A 26154-nucleotide genomic window follows, 5' to 3' on the forward strand; every position below is an offset into this window, starting at 1 on the left:
TGATTGATGTGCACCATGCTGAGTTGTTTGAGTGGATGGCTTATGATTTTTGTTCTGTAATGTTGAATACGGAAAACCTATATAAAAAAGTTTTTGTTCCCTTTAAAAGTTTGGGGCAATGGAAATACAAATAACAATGTTGTTTTGTAATGGATTGTTTTAACAATACCTCTGAGTCACACTGCAATGGACTCCAGCTCTTGAGAAGTATGCATCACAATGTATGCATCACAATGTATTATGAGAGATATGGAATAATCAAATCGCTTATTCTCAATGTGATAACATCTTGTTACAAGCACGGAACTCAAGCAGTGAAAAGAAGAAACCAAATCATTTTATCTCTGCTTACTCCTCAGTGCTCAGGCATTATCTGAATGCATAGCAGTTTATAAATCCTGAAATAAAGGTGTGTTTGTGTATAGGATTGCAGCCTTAGGTACTCATCTGAGCAATATGAGTAAACAGAAAAAAAAATAAGAAAAAGTATGAAACAACCCCCTCACCTAATATTTTTATGTGTCTCTGTGTAAACTCATCATTTCCTCTTAATACAGTGGTTATAACCAATTGTACCTTTAGAAGTTAGTGTTAACATTTATTAATATTCATGCTTTTGACCTGAATTTCCCTTTGGCAAGTTTATTAAAGTCATTTGATTGGCACCTCTTCACAGGGAGATTAATTGAAAGCTTTTGTCAGGCAACTGTCAAGTTCTATTTAAGTCCCGAATCCTTTGGGATATGGTTTCAAAATTGACATGTTAATATTAGGGGGAAAAAATTCAGGTGGCCCGTGTCAACTTCGGGATGTCATCAAGGGACAGATGGTGTCAGAAAAGTCCTGCAAATTATTATTTATTAAACCTGCTTATCATTTTGTGAGGCAATAAATGCTCAGTTATAATCATTTATTGTAGAAAACCCAGCACAGTAACCTATAATTAAAAGCCTCATAAATATTCTGAGGTGGCTCAAACTGCATACTAACAAAGAGTCCATCTGTGGTTTGGTTTTGTGTGTTGAAGAACAACAATATAAAACATTCTGGATAAGCTGCAGTTAAGAGTGGAAGAAGAGTGAAGACAGACCCTCCAAGTGCCCCTATTTTCCAGAGATTTAGAGAAGCCGCCCTGGTTTCCGATTTGATCCTGGAATATCCCGCTTTTCCTTAGGATGTCCCTATTTTCATTGGAGAAACGTTGGAGGGTATGTGAAGAGAGAGTATCTACTTAACTCTTTCCCATATGTTGTTGTTTAGTCATTTAGTCGTGTCCGACTCTTCATGGCCCCATGGACCAGAGCACGCCAGGCCCTTCTGTCTTCCACTGCCTCCCACAGTTTGGTCAAACTCATGCTGGTAGCTTCGACAACACTGTCCAACCATCTCGTCCTCTGTCGTCCCCTTCTTCTTGTGCCCTCCATCTTTCCCAACATCAGGGTCTTTTCCACAGAGTCTTCTCTTCTCATGAGGTGGCCAAAGTATTGGAGCCTCAGCTTCACAATCTGTCCTTCCAGTGAGCACTCAGGGCTGATTTCCTTCAGAATGGATAGGTTTGATCTTCTTGCAGTCCATGGGACTCTCAAGAGTCTCCTCCAGCACCAGAATTCAAAAGCATCCATTCTTCAGTAATCAGCCTTCTTTATGGTCCAGCTCTCACTTCCATACATCACTACTGGGAAAACCAGAGCTTTAACTATACGGACCTTTGTTGGCAAGCTTTTAAAGCTCAGAATCCTCATCCCCAAATGGACAGGAAGGATACAGTGGAGCTTTCCTGTAGTACCTTTTCCCTCTATGGACACTTTTGAGTTGGAAAATGTCTAGAGGGAAAAGACCCAAGGAGTCACTACCTGCCTGCCTGCCTTCCTCCCACTCAGGGCTGCTTTTGTTGCTTGTTTGCTTGGGTTTTTTAAAAAAACAGAACAAGAGAATGCAGAGAAAAAGACGGCAGTTGTCAGCTTCGCCCCCTGAGCCGGTGCCAACGACTGGGCTCAACCTCTTCAGCCCCGACTGGGCAGGCGAGCTGAAAAAGCACTTCCAGAGACCTTCCACTGCAGAGAAGCAGGTCTATTTTTTTTTTTTTTATAATAATTTTTATTAATTTTCCACACAAATAATAAAGAACAGTATAAAACAATACAACTTCAAGCTCATCAGTTCATACCCTTCTTTCTTTGACTTCCCCATACCTCCCCATCCCTGCATCCTTGTTTAATAATTCTTTAGCAACCCTTAGGTCCATTATCTTAATTCCCTTTCATAAAAAATTCCTTAAGTTTTTTTTGTTTACTGCTGCAATTCTTTACTTCTTACCCCCTGACATCTTAACACTCCTCAATTTTGCAATTATTTTTAAGATATATTTTGAATTTCTTCCAGTCCTCTTCCATTGTCTCTTTCCCCTGGTCCCGGATTCTGCCCGTCATCTCAGCCAGTCCCATAAAGTCAATCACCTTTGTTTGCCATTCTTCCAGAGTAGGTAGTTCTTGCGTCTTCCAATACTTTGCCAGTAGAATTCTTGCTGCTGTGGTGGCATACATAAAGAAAATCCTATCCTTCCTTGACACCACTTGGCCCACCATGCCCAAAAGGAAAGCCTCTGGTTTCTTAGGAAAAGTCCACTTAAGGACCTTCTTAATTTCATTATAGATCATTTCCCAGAAAGCTTTAACCCTTGGGCAGGTCCACCAAAGGTGGTAGAAAGTACCTTCAGTCTCATTACATTTCCAACACTTATTACTAGGTAAATGATAAATTTTTGCAAGCTTGACTGGGGTCATGTACCACCGGTAGATCATTTTCATAATATTTTCTTTTAAGGCATTGCATGCAGTAAATTTAATACCGGTGGTCCATAACTGTTCCCAGTCAGCAAACATAATATCATGACCGATATCTTGTGCCCATTTAATCATGGCTGATTTCACCATTTCATCCTGTGTATTCCATTTTAACAGCAAGTTATACATTTTTGATAAGTTCTTAGTATTGGGTTCCAACAGTTCTGTTTCTAATTTTGACTTCTCTTTCTGAAATCCTATTTTCCTGTCCTGTTTAAACGTCTCATTTATCTGATGGTAGTGCAACCAGTCTCGAACCTTTGGCTTTAATTTCTCATAACTCTGAAGTTTCACCCTTTCGCCATCATATTCTAAAATCTCATGATATTTTGGCCATTTAGAATCCATATTAAGCTTTTTTACTTCCCTAGCTTCCATTGGTGACACCCACCTAGGGGTTTTACTTTCCAACAAATCTTTATATCTAATCCAAACGTTATACAATGCTTTCCTTACAATATGGTTTTTAAAGCTTTTATACACCTTTACCTTGTCGTACCATAAGTATGCATGCCAACCAAAACTATTATCATACCCTTCCAGATCCAAAATGTCAGTGTTCTCAAGAAGTAGCCAGTGTTTCAACCAGTAGAAAGCTGCTGATTCATAATAAAGTCTTAAGTCCGGCAGGGCAAACCCCCCTCTATCCTTTGCGTCAGTTAAAATCTTAAATTTAATTCTGGGCTTTTTGCCCTGCCAGACAAATTTTGATATGTCTTTCTGCCACTTCTTGAAACAGTCCATCTTGTCCACAATCTGCAACGTCTGGAACAAAAACAGCATTCTAGGCAATACATTCATCTTGATAGTAGCAATTCGGCCTAACAAGGAAAGTTTCAACCTTGACCATATTTCCAGATCCTTTTTAACTTCTGACCAACATTTTTCATAATTATCCTTAAATAAGTTCACATTCTTAGATGTTAAGTTTACCCCCAGGTATTTTACCCTTTTTGTTATTTCCAAGCCTGTTTCATTCTGAAAACTCTCTCTTTCTTCCATTGTTAATTTTTTTTCCAACACTTTCGTTTTTTGTTTATTCAATTTAAAACCTGCTACTCGACCAAATATTTCAATTAGTTCTAATACTCTTTTAGTACTAGTATCTGGCTGTTGCAAAGTCAATACTAGATCATCTGCAAATGCTCTTAATTTGTAGTGTCTAACTCCGACCTGAACTCCTTTAACCAACTGGTCCTTTCTAATCATGTTTAACAAAACCTCCAGGACTGATATAAAAAGCAAAGGGGATATTGGGCATCCCTGCCGTGTACCTTTTTCTATAGGTATTTCTTCTGTTACCACATTGTTTACAATTAACTTGGCCTTTTGTTGAGAATATATTGCACCTATACCGTTTTCAAAGCCTTGGCCTACCCCCATCCCTTGGAGATTCTTTTTCATAAAAGTCCAACAGATATTGTCAAAGGCTTTCTCCGCGTCCACAAAAATCAGAACTGCTTTCCTGTTAATGTCAACATCCAGCAACTCCAAAATGTCTATAATGTTCCTCACATTGTCTGACATATGTCTACCTGGGAGAAAGCCTGTTTGGTCCTTATGAATCTCTTCTATCAACACTCTTTTCAATCTTTTTGCCAAAATGTCTGCAAAAATTTTGTAATCCACATTGAGTAAAGATATAGGGCGGTAGTTTTTGACCTGGTTCTTCTCAGTCTCTGTTTTCGGTATAAGTGAGATGAAAGCCTCTTTCCACGATTCAGGTGCCTTTTTCCCCTTTAAAATTTCATTGCAAACTTCCTTCAATGGTTGTATCAGCCATTCTTTCAGCATTTTGTAGTATTTGGCCGTCAGGCCATCTGGTCCTGGTGATTTTCCCAATTTCATATTTTGGATGGCACCCTCTATTTCTTGTTCTGTTATTTCCTCATTTAAGATCCTTTTACTTTGTTCTGGAATTTTTGGTAGACCGTATTTTCTGATAAATTCTTCTATTTCTTGTTCGTTGATTGGCCCTTGTGCATACAATTTCTTAAAAAAACTTTGAAAACAATTGTTTATCTCATTGGGTTTGTAGATAATTTTTCCATCCATTTCTAGACTTGTTACAGTGTTCATTTTCTGCCTTTTTTTCAGTTGCCATGACAGAAGTTTCCCGCATTTATCCGCTGATTCAAAAGTTCTTTGTCTCATTTGCTTTATCTTCCATTCTATTTGTTGGTTCATGAGCTCCATGTACTGCATCTGATAAAACTTTATTTCTCTCAAAATCTCATGGGACTTTGGTTTGGATCTCAGCTTCTTCTCTCCTTCTTTTATTTTTTCTAAAAAATTTTCCTTCTTCTCATTTTGTTGCTTCCTCTTTATAGAATTTTGTTGAATTAGAAAACCTCGCATCACGGCTTTGCTTGCGTCCCAAATTATTCTTTTTTCCACATCTGTTTTCCTGTTGATCTCAAAGTAATCTTTTAATGTTTTAAGGGCCTTCTTGTGGATCTCTTCATCCTTAAATAGGGTGTCATTCATTCTCCATCTAAAGGATCCAGTTGTTGTTAGTTTCATCTCCATCTTCACCGCATTATGGTCGGAGCACGTTTTTGGACATATTTCTACTTTTTTTGTTCTTGACGCCAGACTGCTAGAAATCCAAATTTGGTCTATTCTTGTCCATGTCATTTTTGCTTCAGAGAAGAAAGTTCCCTCTCTCTCTAGAGGATTCCTTGTTCTCCAAATATCAATCAAGTCCATTGTTTCAGTCATTTCGAAAAAGGTCTTTGGTAGTCTCCCTTCTTTTGAAATCACTTGTCTCTGTGCTTTATCCATATTTGTTGAGACAACTCCATTCATATCTCCCATCATTAGGATTTTATAGTCTAAAAAGTCAACTAATGTCTCATGCAACTTCCTAAAGAATTCGGCCTTCCCCTCATTTGGGGCATATACTCCAACAATCAAAATCTTTTCTCCTTGAATTTGTATTTCAATTGCCAGGTATCTTCCTTGTTCATCTTTAAATATCAATTTTGGAGCCAATTTTTCCTTTGCATAGATCACCACACCTCTTTTCTTTACTTTGTCTGATGAGATAAATTCTTGACCAAGTCTCTTATTTATCAGTAATTTCCTATGTATCCTGGCAATATGGGTTTCTTGCAAACATATTATATCTAATTGTTCTCTCTTCAAAATGTGAAAAACTTGTCGTCTTTTTCGAGGAAGGTTCAAGCCGTTACAATTCCAACTAAGGAGTTGCAGAGACATTTTGTATTTAAGTAGCTGTTCCTCCAACTGCTCCAAGCTTCTGCTCTTCCTCCGATGGTGGTGGTAAAAGTCCAAATGACAGATTTGCTATATCAGGTGGTTCCCCCCAGAGAAGCAGGTCTAAGTGCAATGGCCTCACAACTTTGAGCTGTGAGCACCAAACTCAGTTCCAAAGTCAGCGGAGCACAGCAGAGTATGAACTACACGAACGACAGCTCTGAAGCATAACTTCTTCATTCTTCTACAGCTACTGCAAACTAAAACAAACTAACAACTAAAGACTATCGGAGGCTACTGGACTGCTTGAGTGTTACAGCTGCTTAAGCAGTCATCTTATCTCTACACAGAAAACATTCAGGCTCTCACAGAGTCAGGCTGGAGCGGAAGAAGCGATGAGCAGATTCCGCCCCTTCCTTTCTGACATCATTGTCAATAGATTCTTCCAATGAGAGGGGTGAAATATCCACAGCAGTTCTCATTGGATTCTGGAAGGGTACCCAAGTTAGTCTGTTGCAGAAAAAACAGGTGTCCTGTGGCACCTTAAAAGTCTAATGGGTTTGATTATGGCACAAGTTTTTTTTGTTGCTCAAGGGCCTGTGCATCAGATCGCATATTCACAGCAGAGACTTTGGTCACATCTGTAACCATATATTTAAAGCACATGGTTTCCCTCAAAGAGTCATGGGGACTGCAGTTCATCCCTCGCAGAGCTACAGTCCCCAGCATGCTTGACAAACAACAGGTCCCAGGATTCTTTGGGGGAAGCCATGTGCTCTAAATGCATGGTGTGAATGTGCCCTTGGGTAGAATTTGCCATGCAATTTACACAGCACTTGTAATCCATGTTAGATACTTGCGGAATGATATTAACTTGGTGAAAACATTGAATTAAAAGCTTGGGGCAGAGGCAGTCAGAGGTTTGAATGAGCTTTCAGAACATCATCCAAAAGTCTCCTCACTATGCCAGGACTATTTGGGCTTTAGGCTGTGGGTTGCTCCAGCTCCTAGTAGATTCTAAAATCTACAATGCAGCCCTTAGCGATAGAGTTAAGATGAGGGCAAAACACCACGAAACAATGCTAACTGGGTTTTCCCACAGTTGCAAAGGCAATGCCGGCAAATTATTCTGGGAGGAAAAACGCATGTATCTGTTTCACTGCAAGAATGAAGTGTACCTCCAGTTTGAATCTAGAAGGAACAACAAACTCTTGCATGAAAAGAAACACTCAGCTGTGGCTTCTGGACTATGAAGTTCTTTTGTGGCGATCAAGAGAACTCTTTGGAATCTGAAGCATTTCATTTAAATGAACGGAGCTTGTTCTGCTTATATCTTCCTGAAGATGCAGTGTCATGCCCTTCCGTGCTAACGGAAATGCAGAATTCAAAGCTGGATGGAAAAATAGATTTTGTGTACATTTGTGATATCTGAATCTTCTGTTAAAAAACCAGTAAAAGTACAAATAGTAGATTTGTACAGTGGTACCTTGGGTGGCACTGTGGCTTAAACCACAGAGCCTAGGGCTTGCTGATGAGAAGATCAGTGGTTCGAATCCCCGTTGACTGTTAGGTCCAGTCGTGGACGACTCTGGGGTTGCGGCGCTCATCTCACTTTATTGGCTGAGGGAGCTGGCGTACAGCTTCCGGGTCATGTGGCCAGCATGACTAAGCCGCTTCTGGCGAACCAGAGCAGTGCACGGAAACACCATTTACCTTCCCGCTAGAGTGGTACCTATTTATCTACTTGCACTTTGACATGCTTTTGAACTGCTAGGTTGGCAGGGGCTGGGACTGAGCAACAGGAGCTCACCCCGTCACGGGGATTCGAACTGCCGACCTTCTGATCAGCAAGTCCTAGGCTCTGTGGTTTAACCCACAGTGCCACCATCTATTTCCTTCCTTTTCAGCTTTAAAGTGAGCTAGTGGGGCAGGGAGACCCCTTCTGGGTGTTGCATCTTAACAGCTGTCTTTTTAATGTAAGGGAGAGGGGTAAATGTTATGGTTCTTTATACAGAGAACTTATTGAGAACAAGTGCCAGTCGTAAAAAACAATGAATTCAATAAAATATTGGCTTTTGCATTCAGTATGTCTCCTGCATGCCCTTGGATCAAACATCAGCAGAATAATTTGCTTTTATGTCAAAGAATAGCAATCACCCAGTAGCTTTTGTCTTTAGAGTTTTCTGACCATATAAATAGTTCAAGGGCTGGGACTATGCAAGGTAAAGTTCTGCTCTCTTCTTCTGCTTTCTTTTACCTACTGTAACATGGAAAGCTAAAACCAGAATTGCTGGGAAGGCAAATGTCTCCAACATATAACTGCAACTGTAATCATTTAAACAGAAGTTAATTAGAGAGAGATTAGCAATGATAGAGTTAAGAATGCTGTTCTACAGCTGCTGCTGAGGTTGCTAAGGATGCTTCTTTATATTCTGTTTTATATTCTGCTGCTTGAGCAGGTTTTATCACGGGGGATATTTGAAAATACTGTTTTGCAGCATTTGCCCAATCCTTCTCAGAGGGACTTACTCCCAAGTAAATGGACAGAAGATTGCAGCAGTGGCCTATTTTCATTTTCCAAAAATAAATCAGCAACATCTGAGTGGCTGAATAGAAGAGAGACACAAAAGCATACTCAATTGCAAAGCTGAAGTTAGGAAACAGACCCAGTTCCTATTATGTTATGCAGGTCTCTCAGGGCAGTTATTCATTGCGACTCCTCATTCACAGTTGAAATAGGAGCAAGAGAAATAATACCCTTATAAGCAAGTGAAATCTGTACCAACATTACTTTTACACAGGAATGTGTGTGGCCCTCCAGATGTTGTTGGACTACAACTCTCATCATCCCCAGCTAGGATGGCCAAGATTTAGGACAGTGGGACTTGTAGTCCAACAAGATATGGGGGTCACAGGTTCCCAATCACTGCTTTAACACCCCAAAGACAATGTACTGCATGACATTGTCTGTAAATACAATGCCGTAGAATGTGAGGACAGCTTGAGCAGTACAGATTCTGGGTATTGCGCACACACACAAATCCACACACACACTTTCACTGGTGGGGTCATAAATTAATGTTGCATGTTAGCAGTTTTTTCTGAATCAAGGACTGCAAAAAACAAATAAATATTGAAGTGGTGTTCAACTATATAGAGCAAATCAACTATTACGCTGTATACTGTGCTTAGTAAGCAACCATGGAAGGGGCAGGCAGAAGGAATCCCTGGATCTACTGGTAGATTACGCTATGATTCACAGTAGATCAGCAACCCAGTAGGCAGGGATTTGGGGTCTAGAGTTCCATTCAGCAGAGTGAGCAGGCAAGTCTCCAGCAAGGCTACTTTAGCACATGTTGAAATAAATTCAATAGTACACTTCATAATCTAAACAGCTTTCCTGCCACAAGACCATTAAGTTCAGGGTTTAAAATTATCTAAGCGTATCATTCTTTGAAAATGTTTTCTCCCTCCTCTGTGTAAGCGATTAGTAACTCTGCTGTAGATTGGTGCTTGTACATGCAGGTTATCTCAGTGTGTGGGGAGGCAGCTGGCAGCTGGCTCTGACCGCTGGGCCGCCATTTTGAAATTGGCTCCAGCTGCTGCAGGACCATTTCAGACCTGCCTTCACCTCAAAGTCCAGTTGCTGGACCTATTTAAACAAACCACCCAAAGTAGATTCCACAAGCCTGAATACTTCCTGTTTTGGCATTCAGGAAATCTGGGACATATATTGACTATAGTACAGACTGCTCTTGAAAAGCACAGACGTTTGCAGTGGTTCTGCTACTCAGCCAACCTCTGGTGTTCAGGGGCAAGCCAGCTCTGGGGTTGGTAAGACCAAATCAGAGGCCCTGTGATGTTATGTCATCATTCATTATTATTAGCAATATGTTTTGAAGTGTTTAAAGCATTTCACATGCAGCAATGCTTATGACAGAGACGGCCTTGGCGCCATGTCCGAGGGCACAATCCACAGGTACCACAGTGGGGATTCCAGACTTACAACCACCCTGTAGAATAGGGCATCCTTATTTTGTTAATATTGCAGATGAGGAGCTGAGGTCATCAAATTAATTCATAAGATTTGGACATGGGGTTGGCAGCTTCTTCTTTGCCATCTCACCACCCAACTTATGAGGGTTACTGTCTCTGGCCCTCCTGCCACTAAATTGCAGAGGCATCCTTTACATTTGCTTTTTTCGCTGAAGACAATCTGAAATGATTCTCTGGTTTAATGTCCTGAAGCAACTCCCCCATACGCTATGAAATAATTGAAAAGATTCTCAGGGATAAAAAGATGTCTTGCTTGAGATGCCATCATCTAGCAGGGAAAGGATGTTTCGGCTCTTCAGAAATGCCAATTCCATCAGTTCATAGAAGGGGCGCTGCTCAGTTTTTCATAAAATGCCTGGAGCAATATACCCAAGGCAAAATGCTAGTGAAACCATGTTGTGTTAGCTTATTAAAGACAAAGTTGTTGTGAATTAACTACTGCCTTACAGAGCTTTTTTATTTATGTAAGTTTTGTGGTAGTGTACTTGAAACATACTCTGGGTGTATACAGTATTACTACACTTTGCAAGGACTAATTCCCTTTCCCATTTATCAGACTGTATGAAAGAAAATTATGTCCACAATATTTCATTTCTATTTTTTTTTATAAGATATTTATTGAGGTTTTCAAGAATAATACAATGTAAAACAAAAAGAAAAGAAACAACAAAAATACACAAATACAAAAATAAAAACAATTAAAAAACACATAGAATTTCCATTTACTTATTTTCTTTTCTTATTTTCCAGACCTCCTCATACCTCCCTTTCTTATATTCCAATTCAAATTATTAATTCAGCAAATCCTCACCATTAGTTTTTACTTATTTCAAAACCTTATTTTCCATGTCTCTTAAGCATTACAGCTGGAAACCACTTAATTTCTATCCAACATCATTCTAACATTCATTAATTTTACAATATTTCTGCAAATAGTCTTTAAACTTCTTCCAATTTTCTTCCGCCGACTCTTCTCCCTGGTCTCGGATTCTGCCGGTCATTTCTGCCAATCCCATATAGTCCATCATCTTCATCTGCCCACAATATTTCATTTCTAGACATGATTAACTCCTTAAAGGATGCTACCTGGAAGGATTCTAATATTAACTACTAAGCAGTTTTGGGCCCCTAGATAAGCCCTATATAAGGCATCAAAGCAATAACCTGTCAGGTGGCATCAGTGTTCGAAATTCACCAGGCACACCTTGCACCTGGCTTTTGGTCACTTGCAACCAAGTGAAGATGCCCAGGTACCAAGATGGAGCCTGACGTCTCCACCACCTGGGGGTGCATGCCTGTCTGTGGATCCTTGGATATGGACTGTTTCCACATATGAGCAACACATCCTGTAAAATTCAATCTGTGATATTTTATCTGCACAATCAGAATGAATTTCCGGAACCAAAAACTCGTACTGAAATATAGGACTTCCGAGCCATCTGGCCCCCAAAATAGCAGCTGGGCATTCCGTTTTGGTGACTGTAACCCTGGTTCAAGGAGCCATTTGGCACCTAGCTTATATATCTGAGTTTCTAACACTGGGCGCCTTCTATCTCATGATAACCATATTACTCTGCATGGTTCTAATACGGCTTCCACTCCATCACCCGACATGCAACAGTGGCCTACATTTCACCAGGTCTGTCTGCTTTCAACTGGACAATGACAAAATAGGGTCTACCTGATTTTTGTCTTTGAGGAAATTGTCAAGAATTTCAGCCAATATACCAGAGGCTGCAATGTGGCACCTATGGGTAAAAAAAGTGCCCTTGAGGTCTTCTCCCAGTGCCCATAAAGGCACTGAACCACCTCTTCCCTCAAATGAACTGGGCTCTAGTGAGTATAATTTGTATGGTTGGGCACAGTTAGGGGAGTGGGAGCTATGTATAATTTAAGGTAAAGGACACAGGTGACGCTGTGGGTTAAACCACAGAGCCCAGGACTTGCCGATCAGAAGGTCGGAGGTTCGAATCCCCGCGATGGGGTAAGCTCCCATTGTTCGGTCCCTGCTCCTGCCAACCCAGCAGTTCATGTTAGAAAATGAAGCTTAATTGGTTTACGACCCCAATTAGCTGCAGTTTATAGCGGTCCGGCACGCTCCTCAGCCAAGCTGCGCCGATCTGCGTCTCTCCGGTTTCGCCTTGCAGAGTAAAAACACAGCGGAAAAACTGCTGCTTCAGATACATGCAAACACACCAAGCATTTGTGTGTCCATTTATCAGTCTTTTATTACAGCAGAATATTTACAACTCAGCATTTCTCAGATAAATTCTCCCGGACTTCTAGCACTCATGGCTAATGGCTGCTGTCTCTCTCGAAGACACAGAGACAAGTAAGGCAAAACTCCTCCCACCTTCTAAATTACACGTCAGAATGTGAGGCATCACTCAGAATATCTTAACCCTGTAAGTTCTGAATCCCAACAGTTCAAAAGCACGTCAAAAGTGCAAGTAGATAAATAGGTACCGCTCCGGCGGGAAGGTAAATGGCGTTTCCATGCGCTGCTGTGGTTTACCAGAAGCGGCTTAGTCATGCTGGCCACATGACCCAGAAGCTGTACGCTGGCTCCCTCGGCCAATAAAGCGAGATGAGCGCGCAACCCCAGAGTTGGCCATGACTGGACTTAATGGACCTTAAAAAGGTAAAGGGACCCCTGACCATTAGGTCCAGTTGTGGCCGACTCTGGGGTTGCGGCGCTCATCTCGCTTTATTGGCCGAGGGAGCCGGCGTACAGCTTCCGGGTCATGTGGCCAGCATGACTAAGCCGCTTCTGGCGAACCAGAGCAGTGCACGGAAAAACCGTTTACCTTCCCACCAGAACGGTACCTATTTATCTACTTGCACTTTGAGGTGCTTTTGAACTGCTAGGTGGGCAGGAGCTGGGACCGAACAACGGGAGCTCACCCCGTCGCGGGGATTCGAACCGCCAACCTTCTGATCGGCAAGCCCTAGGCTCTGTGGTTTAGACCACAGTGCCACCCGCATCCCCTATGTATAATTTAATTTCCCTCAATATCTTAAAATTGTCTCTTGGTATTGTTCTTTTGGGGGGGTGCTTTTATCACATAGTGCATAGTTGTTATGAAAAGTTAGGCTGTGCTGTCAAGCTAGAAAAACTCTATTTGAAGGTCTCAAGCAGAGCCAAGTTATGTTGCTTGCTTCTAATTAGAACCACATGTAAGAAATGGAGGTGACTTGGGGGAGCCGTGATCACCTGTTGTTCATCGCACATTCTGTCAGCCTACCAAGCTGCCTGCTTCAATTAGAACGAACAATAGCCCGATTGCCTTTACCATTTCAAACCACTTAGCCCCAGTACTTTGACGTCTCCCAACAGATTAGAATCTGAAACGAACATCAAGGCTGTTAGTTGATACACTACTGTGAAGGGAGGTCACTGACCTTCTATACTGTGTGCTGCTTCTGTCTATGCAATTTTCGAAATAGAGCAGCACTCAAAGCAAACCTAATATTTTTGCTGTGGTTTCTGAAGCTTTGCTTAATTGCCTTAACCAACCCAAACACAAGCTCTCTCTCTCTCTCTCTCTCTCTCTCTCTCACACACACACACACACACACACACACTCTTTCTGTCTCTCTCTCCAGCTTGCTAATCCTCACGATCGATTTGCAAATGGGAATTAGAATGTATTTGTCATTTTACAAAGCTGTAGTGACGATTTAATGGCTACTGTCTGCATCTCAACACAATGCAAGTAGATCACACTACAAGGCCTCTATTGCTCAGTGCTGTGTTCTCACAATTACCAGTCAGATTCCTATGCGAAGATCACAAGCACAGCACAAGTGCAATAGCTGCCTCCTGCTGTTTGCACACTAGCAACTGGCAATCACTAGCAATATGCCACTGAAGTAATATATATATATTTTAAAATAATATTTATTAGCAATTTAAAGATTACAAAAGAAAAGAAAAGAAAAGGAATTAAACAATACAATGCAACACAATACAAGAAATACAGAATACAGAAAAATAAAAACAATTAAAAATAAATCCCTCTTTCCATGTCTTACAATTCATTTACTTGTTTCCATGACTCCCTCACACCTCCCTTTTTTGTTTTCCTGTTCAAATAGTTAATTCAGCAAATCCTTTCCCTCTTTATTTTATCTTAGCTCTTTATCTTAACATATTATAACATTATATTTTCATCTATTATCAATCCATTTTTACATATTCCTTTTTAACCTTATTACTAAAACCGCTTCGTTTCATTCCGACATCAAATTAACATTAATTAATTTTACAATGTTTCTGTAAATAATCTTTAAATTTCTTTCAATCTTCTTCCACCAACTCTTCTGCCTGGTCTCGGATTCTGCCAGTCATTTCCGCCAGTTCTATATAGTCCATTACTTTCATCTGCCATTCTTCCAGGGTGGGTAGATCTTGTGTCTTCCAATACTTTGCAATTAGTATTCTTGCTGCTGTTGTGGCGTACATGAAGAAAGTTCTATCCTTCTTTAACACCAATAGGCCGACCATGCCCAGGAGAAAGGCCTCTGGTTTCTTCAGAAAGGTATATTTAAATACCTTTTTCATTTCATTATATATCATCTCCCAGAAAGCCTTAATCCTTGGGCACGTCCACCAAAGGTGAAAGAATGTACCTTCATTGTCTTTATATTTCCAACATTTATTGAGGTAATATATAGCCATTGTAACTAATAAGAGCCTTATCCGCCACAGATGCCTGTTCCTCTTTCAAAGCTCCCCACTTGGCCATTTTGAGAGCAAATTCCATAGCTTAATTATGCACTCTGTAATACTGCCCTGAATTTCCCATCATTCAACTTGGCCCTGGGTTCTAGAGAAAAGCACCTCCCTAGTCACTTTATTGGAAGTGAGAGCTGGACCATAAAGAAGGCTGATGGCTGAAGAACTGATGCTTTTGAATTGTGGTGCTGGAGGAGACTCTTGAGAGTCCCATGGACTGCAAGAAGATCAAACCGATCCATTCTGAAGGAAATCAGCCCTGAGTGCTCACTGGAAGGACAGATCGTGAAGCTGAGGCTCCAGTACTTTGGCCACCTCATGAGAAGAGAAGACTCCCTGGAAAAGACCCTGATGTTGGGAAAGATGGAGGGCACAAGGAGAAGGGGACGACAGAGGACGAGATGGTTGGACAGTGTTCTTGAAGCTACCAGCATGAGTTTGACCAAACTGCGGGAGGCAGTGGAAGACAGGAGTGCCTGGCGTGCTCTGGTCCATGGGATCACGAAGAATCAGACATGACTAAACAACTAAACAACAACAAAGTCACTTTATTCACTCGATGCATTATCTTATACATTTCTATCCATTCTCCTCCTTACATACATTTTCTCTAAGCTAAAAAGCCCTTTGTTCCTCAGAGGGGAGTTGTTCTAACTCCTTGATAATTCTGGTTGCCCTTTTTGTGTAGTATCCTTTTTGAGGTGTGATAACCAGAACTGCACACAGTATTCCATGTGCAACTGCACCACATATTTATAGGAAGTTATTATGATATTGGCAGTTTTATTTTCAATTGCTAATGCCACTCTCATCAGTAGTTTTCATGATCGCATGCCTGCTACCAATAACCTTTAATGCGGACCAAGAGTCAACAATTACAGTCACTACCGTTGCCGTGGGAACTGCAGATTTAGTTTTGGCAACCAGCCTCTGTCAAAAAGAAGCTGTGGCATTTCGTCTGTTAAAAAGAAGAATCAACCTGCTGTTGTTTCCCCTGTTGAGCAGGTAAATGAGCAGGTAAATGAGGCCTCCGCTGCTGAATCACTAATCCTGCCGTGCTTCCCAAACTTTTGACTGACTGAACATCAGCTAACCAGGCCAAGTTCAAATTTATTTCTTGCGTATCTCTTTCTGCTGCTTTCCCTCACTTTACACTTTTAGGACTTTAAAATGCAGGAATGGATTTAGGCACTAGGACAGGATACATTGTTTAGTCATCCTTCCTTGCTTATACATTGTTTAGTACCATCCTTTGCAGCTTGGAAGATAAGACAAGATTGATTTAACCTTCTAGAAACAATAATCCAGGAGGTTTTAAAGCAGATTGGATTTTCGCTGGTATTACCCCTTTTCTCCCCTGAAAAATAACAATCACACATACATTGTTTTGTGAAGAAGTAAAAGTTGTATTTACTTACATAATCCAGGTCTTGAAGCAGTAGTTACAGTAGCAAAATGAAGGCAGGTTTATGACTACTATTTAAGTTACAAAAGCACAATATCTAAGTTCAAAATGGTGTCTGAGCTCTTCAGGTGGGTGTGATTTTTTTTTTTTTTGGGGGGTGGCATTGCAAGTGAACTTGAGCCCTCTGGTGGGTCAAGATGACCCACAAGCCAGAGTTTCCTCACCTCTGCTCTATAGCTTAGTGCTATTTTCCTTTCTCCAGAGCCCTGCTGCAATTTGCAGATCTGCTGAATCTCACATGAGGAATGTCTGCATACGACAGACAATACCAACTAGGTTGGCTCATCTTTAGAAGTAGATAAGCTCTATTGTAGTAGCCAAAGGCCATGACAAAACCATACAGACTCTATTAAAGAAAGAAATACCTATATATCTATATATCAAAACAGAACTGCTGTCTAAGGTAAAGGTAAAGGGACCCCTGACCATTAGGTCTAGTTTGGACAGACTCTGGGGTTGCGGTGCTCATCTCGCTTTATTGGCCGAGGGAGCCAGCGTACAGCTTCTGGGTCATGTGGCCAGCATGACTAAGCCGCTTCTGGCGAACCAGAGCAGCACACGGAAACACTGTTTACCTTCCCACCGGAGCGGTACCTATTTATCTACTTGAATTTTTGACATGCTTTCGAACTGCTAGGTTGGCAGGAGCAGGCACCAAGCAACGGGAGCTCATCCCGTCATGGGGATTCGAACCGCCGACCTTCCGATCAGCAAGTCCTAGGCTCTGTGGTTTAACCCACAGCACCACCCACATCCTAATCATCAGAATAATAAAATGCCAGTGCATGTGTAAATTAGGGGTCTCCACACAGCATACAGTATTTTTCGATTTAGACATCTGAATCTCCCTTACAGTTTACTGCAATTTTATCCAGATTCTTCTTCCTAATCTTTCTTGCTGCCACATTATGTGTCACGAGGGCATTAACATCACTGAGCAGCCATAGGACCCTCTCTGCCGGGGAGAGACTGCTTTCCTGGACAAACAGCTGATCTTGCTGGTAGCCATTCTGTTTCTGACTAAGCACTAAGTCTCAAACTTCTTCAAGGAGCATTATTCTGTGGCTTATTTTAATTAGAACACTAAAGGCATAAATCTATGTTATCTTGAATTTCCACATGATCATTCCAAGTGCCTATAATTATAAACATTAATCAAAATGGTTCTTTCTGTTGGCAGTGTACAGAATCTTTTTCTTTTCCATAAAGAAAATGTAGAGCACACACTTCTGTCCTAAGTATAGTTACCTGGAACTGAGCCAGGAGAAATCAATGGACCGTACAAACAAACAAAATCAATGCAAGTACAAATAGTTCAAACTGGATTGCAAATGTCACCCAATAGGCCTACGTGAACTACAACCCCTATTAAAAGTGAGCTGCTCTCCCTATACTTGGGTTACAGCTTCTGACAGTACATTATTCACAGTTATTCACGCACACACACAAAGGTGCTTGCAAGGTGGCAGTACATTTTGCCAAAGTGACTGACCTGCTGTATGTGAAACAGTATTCACCAATCTGATGCTCTCCAGATATTTTGGATTACAACACCATATTTAGGCAGAATTAAGGGAGCATGATCAGTTTGGTCACACTGGGCACAGAGCCTGGGCGGGGCACCACAACTATTATTTAGAATGGAGTGTGAGCACTCAGGGCTGATTTCCTTCAGAATGGATAGGTTTGATCTTCTTGCAGTCCATGGGACTCACAAGAGTCTCCTCCAGCACCATAATTCAAAAGCATCAATTCTTTGGTGATCAACCTTCTTTATGGTCCAGCTTTCACTTCCATACATCACTACTGGGAAAACCATCGCTTTTACTATACGGACCTTTGTTGGCAAGGTGCTGTCTCTACTTTTTAAGATGCTGTCTAGGTTTGTCATTGCTTTTCTCCCAAGAAGCAGGCATCTTTTAATTTCGTGGCTGCTGATGCCCTCCAGATATTTTGGACAACAACCCCAGATTTAGGGGAGCATGATTTAGGGGAGTGTGAGAGGTGGGGGGTGTCAAATTTTGGTGTTGTAGAGAGCACCACTGGAATCTGAGATCCCAAGGTCCACCACAGACAACACTCCTAAGCCCCAGCAAAGCATGATATAGACATGTTCCAGCATATGGTTCCTAGTAATTGTCACTCATTTCTTAGACTGGAGGAGAACTACAAACTGAGAAATGTTGTCTGTTCTAAAGCATTACCACCTGTCGACTGAATGCTCTTCGACCCTGTCAAAAGCTCGTTGCCAATGGAAAATTTATACATAGACAGGGATTTTTGGTTGGTCTTTTTGCTGGCATGCTAATATGTGTAGAGAGTGGTTTTTTTGTGAGGGGAATGGGGGATGCACTCAAATGTGAACCACTTGCATAGAGCCACCTGCAGTCCTAGGAAACTTGTACCAGATGATATCGAGAACCTTGGTTCTCGAACTTAATCCATTCCAGAAAAGTCCGTTCAACTTCCAAAACATTTGAAGACGCTGAAGGAGAAACACACACCTTTCAAAGCTAGCTGAGCTATGGGAGATGGAGTGGAATGGTTGGAATCTTGAGCAGGGAGCCTTTCACACTGAAGCATTTTTTTCTAGTTCCCAGTTGTACATTATACTAGAAATATGTTTACTTTGGTGTGACATAAATTGTTCTTCATGTCAGTATATGACAATGAAATTCTCCGATGAAAAGCATTACCATTCAAGGAAGCCTAATGTTGGAAGATTTGGGGTTGGTAAAAGAAAATACTTCTTTATAACAGTTCAAAGCTAAACTTTTAACTTGGGTGCTTATTGCCACATGAGACAGTTGTTGTTGTTTAGTCATTTAGTCGTGTCCGACTCTTCGTGACCCCATGAGCCAGAGCACGCCAGGCACTCCTGTCTTCCACTGCCTCCCGCAGTTTGGTCAAACTCATGCTGGTAGCTTCGACAACACTGTCCAACCATCTCATCCTCTGTCGTCCCCTTCTCCTTGTGTCCTCCATCTTTCCCAACATCAGGGTCTTTTCCAGGGAGTCTTCTCTTCTCATGAGGTGGCCAAAATATTGGAGCCTCAGCTTCAGGATCTGTCCTTCCAGTGAGTTGATTTCCTTCAGAATGGAGAGGTTTGATCTTCTTGCAGTCCATGGGACTCTCAAGAGTCTCCTCCAGCACCATAATTCAAAAGCATCAAATCTTCGGCTACCAGTCGTCTTTATGGTCCAGCTCTCACTTCCATACATACATGAGACAGTAATGGCCACCAACTTGGATGGATTCAAAAGAGGACTAGACAAATTTGAGGAAGACAAGCCTATCTTCTGAATTGGCACGTTGTTAGGGCTTGCAGTCAAAACCCAAGACCCTTCCTTTCCATGTTCCACAACAGTTATTGTTTCAGCAAACATTTAATCTCGTAGAGCTTTTCGCTGTGGAGAGTGTGGACATCAATAAAACTTAAATGAATTCCACTTTATTTCATCTCTTATTTCCTAAGTTTGATACAAAATATTGATACCTCGTGAATAATTCATCCATGCTTGTCAATTTCTCTTTGGTCTAGATTAATATGCACCACAAGCCTTGAAGCAAAGGTTGCTTTTTGAAGTCCTCTTTTATCTACTAGACAAGAGGTTTTGTATTAATTTATTTTAAAATAATGTTTACCCCCTTTTGAGTGAAAAAGGCTCCCTGAGTGGTTTACATATCAATTTAAAGAGTACCAGTCCCTGACCCCAGCTTTAAAATCTAAAAGGCACACACAAAACGAAAAAGTAATGGAGAGGAAGCCTTGACAGAATTATCCATCTACTACATTAGCAAACACTAATATAGGAATATCTATTTGAACTGTGGGTATTTTTTTGGTTTCTGTTGGTCAGAAGAGGACAAGGGTAGATAAAAATATTTCTGAGACTTGTTCAACTTTCAGATTTCAAACAGGACCATATTTTGCATTTATGCAGAATTAGCTTTATGGTATTATGAGCTACTGCGGTAACCCAACTTCATGGATGATATGTGCATCTCTTTTCATTACAGGTTGACAGGATCAGATCAGTTAGTTCTTTTTAAAAAATCTACATCTGCATCTAATGTGCATCAATTCAAGGTGCTGGTATAAAGCCTTAAGCCAGGCACCCCCAAACTCAGCCCTCCAGATGTTTTGGGACTACAATTCCCATCATCCCTGACCACTGGTCCTGTTAGCTAGGGATGATGGGAGTTGTAGTCCCAAAACATCTGGAGGGCCGAGTTTGGGGATGCCTGCCATACATGGTTTGGAACCCTAGGACCCAAAGAAACATTTATTCCTATCATTTCTGGAGGTACTCCTTTGAGTTCCCCCATGGGCTGAAATTTGGAGAATGGCAACAAGTATCTTCTCAGTGGTGGCCCCCTGCCTCTGGAATGCTGTCTCCAGGGAACCTAACCTGGTGCCCCTTTTACAATCCTTTTGGTACCAGAGGAAGACTTCTTTTTTTCCTCCAGGCTTCGTAGCAATACCAACATTTTAGTGCTTTGGATTTAAATATCTTTTCTCAGCTGTTGATTTGATATTGTCTGTTGGGTTTGCGATTTTCTGAATGGGGATCCTGTGTCTTCTTCAGATTTGTGCCCTAAGAAGGATTTTGCTGTTGGTTACTGTCTTTATGTCTAACTTACGTATTGTAACATTTTGCATTTGTGATTTTCTTCCCTCTTTTAATTGCAAGTCGCCCAGAGGCTTCTTGCAAAGCTGACACATAAATTTAAATAAGTAAATAATCTGCATGCATGGCTCTCAACCCAGCAAGGCATCAAAGCCATGAACTGGCACTAAGTCATAGCTCCCTCATTGGACTGGCCCACTCGCTGGAGTGGGCTTGCATGTTCCTATGACCCTTGTGAGCGAAGCCATTGGGAGTCTCATACTCCCAGCAGGGTCACAGCAGGGTCACCCAAGGCGGTAAGGTCAAAGGGGAGGAGCTAGATAAAGAATGATCCAAGAAGTCCCCAACGGCAGAACAAGCAGTATGTTACAACGGCTGTTGTATTCTACTCATGTAAAAACACCAGGCAAATCCCACAAATAACCCAGAGATGCATTTTAAATAAAAGCACACATTCTACTCATGTAAAAACACCAGGCAGGCCCCACAAATAACCCAGAGATGCATTTTAAATAAAAAAGCACATTCTACTCATGTAAAAACATTCTGTCCGCAGGCCGGATTTAGAAGGCGATTGGGCTAGATCTGGCCCCCAGGCCTTAGGTTGCCTACCCATGTTCTATAGCATCCTGCCCATTCCTCAAAATCAGAAGGAAACAGCCTTTTCTGAGTCCCATCTAGGGTGGAGACATGTTGATGACAAGTGACAAGGCCCTTTCAGTGTCCTGACCAATATTGCCCCCTAAAGCATGGGTGGCTCCTTCCGATTTGTCTCTCGTTTGCCAACATATTTTTATTTTGGTGGGCTTTCATGTTCTTTTCTAACTTGCATTCTCTGCTATTGATGCTTTGAAATGGATTTTAATGTTGTGCAATTTTTGTATTTTAATATATTTGCATCATATTATACTTTATTTTTAATTGTTGTAAGGTTCCCTGAGTGGCACATGGGTGCCAGACTGTAACGATAGACACTTATCTCCATTGTGCATGTTGGTGTATTACTGTACAGCTCATGTAGGCTGTCACTGTTTCAGTATAAAATGTTAACCAGTCACATTATTTTAAGCGCTGGGTTTCCAAGATGTCAGAAGACAAGTTCAATGAAAGTTGGACTTCATAAACGTTTCCCTGACAGGGTGTACCTACTGAAGAGAGATGAGTTTCATTTCATTCCCGATTGCTTCAAGCAATGGAGGAGGCAGGGAAAGATCTTGATATACTACAAGATTTGTGGGAGGCATTTTGCTCAGAAAGGCCTGTAGGATATGGGAAACGATCAAACTTAAGGCTACTAAGAACTGCAGAAATGATTTAAGTGGCTCTCCAGAGGAGGAAATGGAAAGATGGTTTAATACGAGTGCTGGTGGCACTTGTGTCAGAGATAATTCCATGTGAAAGGTGGGGTTCTTTTTTAAAAAATAAAATAAAAGTATTATACAAGTACATGTAGTCACTAAAAAAACACAAATGTGTTCTGAGCTAATACTCTGTGCATGTCTGACAGCAAGATCCCAGAGCAGAGACGGGCCTTCCTTACTTGCCCTCTTTGAAAGATTACCCCAGTGAAATATTGCATTCTGCTTTCCCCTTTCAACCCCCACCTGGGATAGAAGTAGAAGTAGAAGCATGGAGATATTTGCTTTGCTTTAAAGGTAAAGGTAAAGGGACCCCTGACCATTAGGTCCAGTCGTGACTGACTCTGGGGTTGCGGCTTTCATCTTGCTTTATTGGCCGAGGGAGCCGGCATACCGCTTCCGGGTCATGTGGCCAGCATGACTAAGCCGCTTCTGGCAAACCAGAGCAGCACACAGAAACGCCATTTACCTTCCCGCCAGAGTGGTACCTATTTATCTACTTTCACTTTGACGTGCTTTCAAACTGCTAGGTTGGCAGGAGCAGGGACCAAGCAACGGGAGCTTACCCCATCGCAGGGATTCGAACTGCCGACCTTCTGATCAGCAAGTCCTAGGCTCTGTGGTTTAACCCACAGCGCCACCTTTGCTTTGCTTTACTAGCCGGAAATGGTTTAGCATTACACAAAGCGAAAGTTTGTAGCATTTTAGCACTTTCCTGAATCCTGACATGCCTGGATTCACAACACTTTTAAGTTTTCATAAGTTTGGGCTTTGAGAAACCGTGTTCAGAATATAAAATAAAAGTAAAATGTCATCAGGATTTTATAAGATAGAACAAAACCTAATCTGTATAAAACTGCATCCCTCTGAGGTCTGCGGCTGCCTGGTTGACCTAATGATGGTACCAGCCTTGCCTCTGTGAGGGATAAACTAGAGTACCCAGAATTCTTTGAGGAAAGAAAGTGTTTTGAATGTGTGTTAAAGGTATACACAGCCTCTTGCCTCTTATTAAGTTGTTTCCTCTAAAGAGCAACAACTCTAAGGCAGTCACTTATCTTCATCCAGCTCTAAAAATGCTGGGGGAACTACAGGATTGTAACCGTAACCTATTATGGTGTTCTGTGTAGCATAATTTTCATGATCCTGCTGTTATCCGAAGCAAATAACAGCTCCCTGCCGCCATCACACGTCAAACAGGTACATTTTGTCTAACGGGTTAGCAATCAACTGACCAGCTATCCTTCATATTAAAAGTCACTGAATTCAACTGACGTCCCTTATTACAATTACATTCTTCAAAATGAACACTGTGGCTCCTGCAGTTTCTGTTAGTTTTGACACTTTGGTTTGGCAACGAAAGATTAGAAATCAAAGCTGGCCCAAACAACTGCGTGTGGATGTGAACATATTATTTCCTCAGAAGCAAGGACAGTTCTATTCTGGCATCAATCAAACACAAATTAAACACAACAGCATCACACCTATGATTTATCTATCTGTGCCAAATCTGTAGAGTGGCACACAACTCGCACTCTCTCTGTAACTCTTTTTTAAAATCTCCTACAATCCTTGTGTTTCACAGAGAGCCTGGCAGCGGTTAGGGATTTGGTGCAGGGGAAGCACCAGAAGTCAAGGTCCGAGTGGAAATTTACGCGCTCAGAAATGAACTGCATATGGAGTTTATGAAGCCCCCTTCCAAAAGTAGCCCAACATCCTGTCCCAATTCAGCCTCAGGTGTAAGAGCATTTTTGTTTAAAACTCCCAGTGTGCTTTTGTGTTCCCACTCTAGATTTAGGACATGGAACCTTTTCTAACCTGAGGGCTGTATTTTCTTTTGAGGGACACATGTCAGTGGGGCATGGGGCCAGAGGCAAAACTGGGTGAACATTAGATCCTGACTGAAAATCAATGAACTTTAAGTGAAACAGAAATAGCCGCTAGCACTGTTTCTCAGCTACAAGCCCAGGTAAGGTTTCCAGATGCTCAGGTTTTTCCTGAACTTTTAGAGTCTAAGCCTTGTTTTCAGGAGACCTGTCAGGTGTTATAACTCAGGTCAGTTGGTTAGAGCATCGTGCTGATAATGTCAAGGTTGCAGGTTCAATCCCCGTATGGGACAGCTGAATATTTCTGCACTGCAGAGGGTTGGACTAGATGATCCTCAGGGTCCCTTCCAAATCTTCGATTCTATGACAGCAGCTGTATGTGTGTTGGAGGCGTACATCCCCACCCCGTCCACCTCTGACTTGGCTTCATAGAGCGGTCAGATCTGAAGGTGCTTTGTAAGTCTGGGATAACCAACCTCATATAACAAACATGAAAGGGTTAACACCATAGATACTCTTCTGCCAAACTTAGCTCACCTTTGGAGGGGCTAGGTAATCAAGACATTGTTCCCCTAGTCTACCGGACAAGCTCAACACATGTCTGGAGGTCTGAGCTGAGCTAGCTCGGACCGCATGACTCTTACAAGCTTCTCTTGAGTTCCTATACCAATCATTTAGGAACTCTCACCACTGTAACTAAGCCAGGTTTTACTGCCTATGCAACTTTTTTCTGAATGCTGTATGGAAAAGTACTTATTAATCTGAGCACTTATTTTATCCCATGGCCGCTACCACCCACTGATCTCCACAATCGCAGCAGGTGGGAATAGGATTGAAGATGATAATGGCATTGTAGCAGCTGCTTTTTCCCTTCCTTTCTAACTGTGCCTTTTTGTATTTTTAATAGATTGTTTTACAGGCCTTATAAATATAATGACTGATATAATTTGGCGCTTCACTGGAGATTTCATGGCCCCTGATCTCGTCTGCCGAATTGTTCGCTATCTGCAGGTAGGAGAATAGATAAATGTCTCTCTTGACGTTTCTTGACGTACTTATTCCTTAGCTTAACAAGTTGCCTAGGGCGGGGGGCAGGGCAGAAATCACTCTGTTTTCAAGAAGGTGGTTGCATGAAAGTAGAAAAAAAAAAGTTTATTCTACGTATCAGTTTTGTTACACAATAGCCAAGTCATCTTTGTCCCAACCGGGCCTTGCTGGTGAACCAGATGGAGCTGAAAACAGGCATACACAGTCACTGAGTCCACCTGTGCCTTCAGTTACGGTGGAGATGTAGACCTGGTCCTTCTAGGGGAGTGAAATCTCATTCGGGTCAGGCTGCCTCTCCACCTCCCAGACACAAGACCCCAAAACCCATAACACATTTGTTTTTTCAGGATTCAGCTTCAGTTTCTTGCCCCACATCCAACCCATTACCACCAACAACCACTGATCTAACACCTCGACTGCTTCTCCTGATCCATGTGGACAGAGAGATAGAGCTGAGTGCTATCTGAATATTGACAACACTTCACTCTAAATCTCCTAATGACAGCTCCCAGAGGTTTCATACAGATGTTAAATATCACCGGGGACAAGTTGATAGAACTCTGGAGGACATCTTGGGGCAGGACACCCCATGACTACTTTCTGGAAATGGCCATGGAGATAGGAAGGGAATCAATGAAACACAGTCCTGCCAACCCTCACCCCCTTGAGACGCTTGAGAAGGATACCATGCCCAACAGTCACAACAGCCCCTGAGAATGGGCAGGGTCCCACTCCGCCATCTTTCTCCCAAGCCATACAGTCATGGCGGCTTCAGTACCATGCCCAGGCCTAACACCAAAATGGAATTGAGCCAATGCTCTGACGACCCATTTCCCTCCAATAAATGGTCACTTCTTTCTTTCTGCTCTAGGTTGTACTTTTGTATGCTTCAACCTATGTCCTGGTCTCCCTAAGCATAGACCGATATCATGCCATTGTGTATCCAATGAAATTCTTCCAAGGAGGTAAGAGA

General features: G+C 41.8%; 1 protein-coding gene across 1 annotated transcript in view; it reads left to right on the forward strand.

The window, feature by feature from the left end:
- The window catches only part of NPSR1 (neuropeptide S receptor 1), a 66059-nt gene that overhangs the window by 22054 nt on the left and 17851 nt on the right, over positions 1-26154 (forward strand). Inside the window, exons 3-4 of the mRNA XM_079947628.1 lie at positions 25042-25145; positions 26053-26146. Coding sequence (XP_079803754.1) covers positions 25042-25145; positions 26053-26146 — 198 coding nt within the window. The remainder of the gene's footprint in view (positions 1-25041; positions 25146-26052; positions 26147-26154) is intronic.

This window comes from Podarcis cretensis (genome assembly GCF_951804945.1).
Source record: "Podarcis cretensis genome assembly, chromosome: 12".
In the NCBI taxonomy this organism is placed as follows: Eukaryota; Metazoa; Chordata; class Lepidosauria; order Squamata; family Lacertidae; genus Podarcis; species Podarcis cretensis.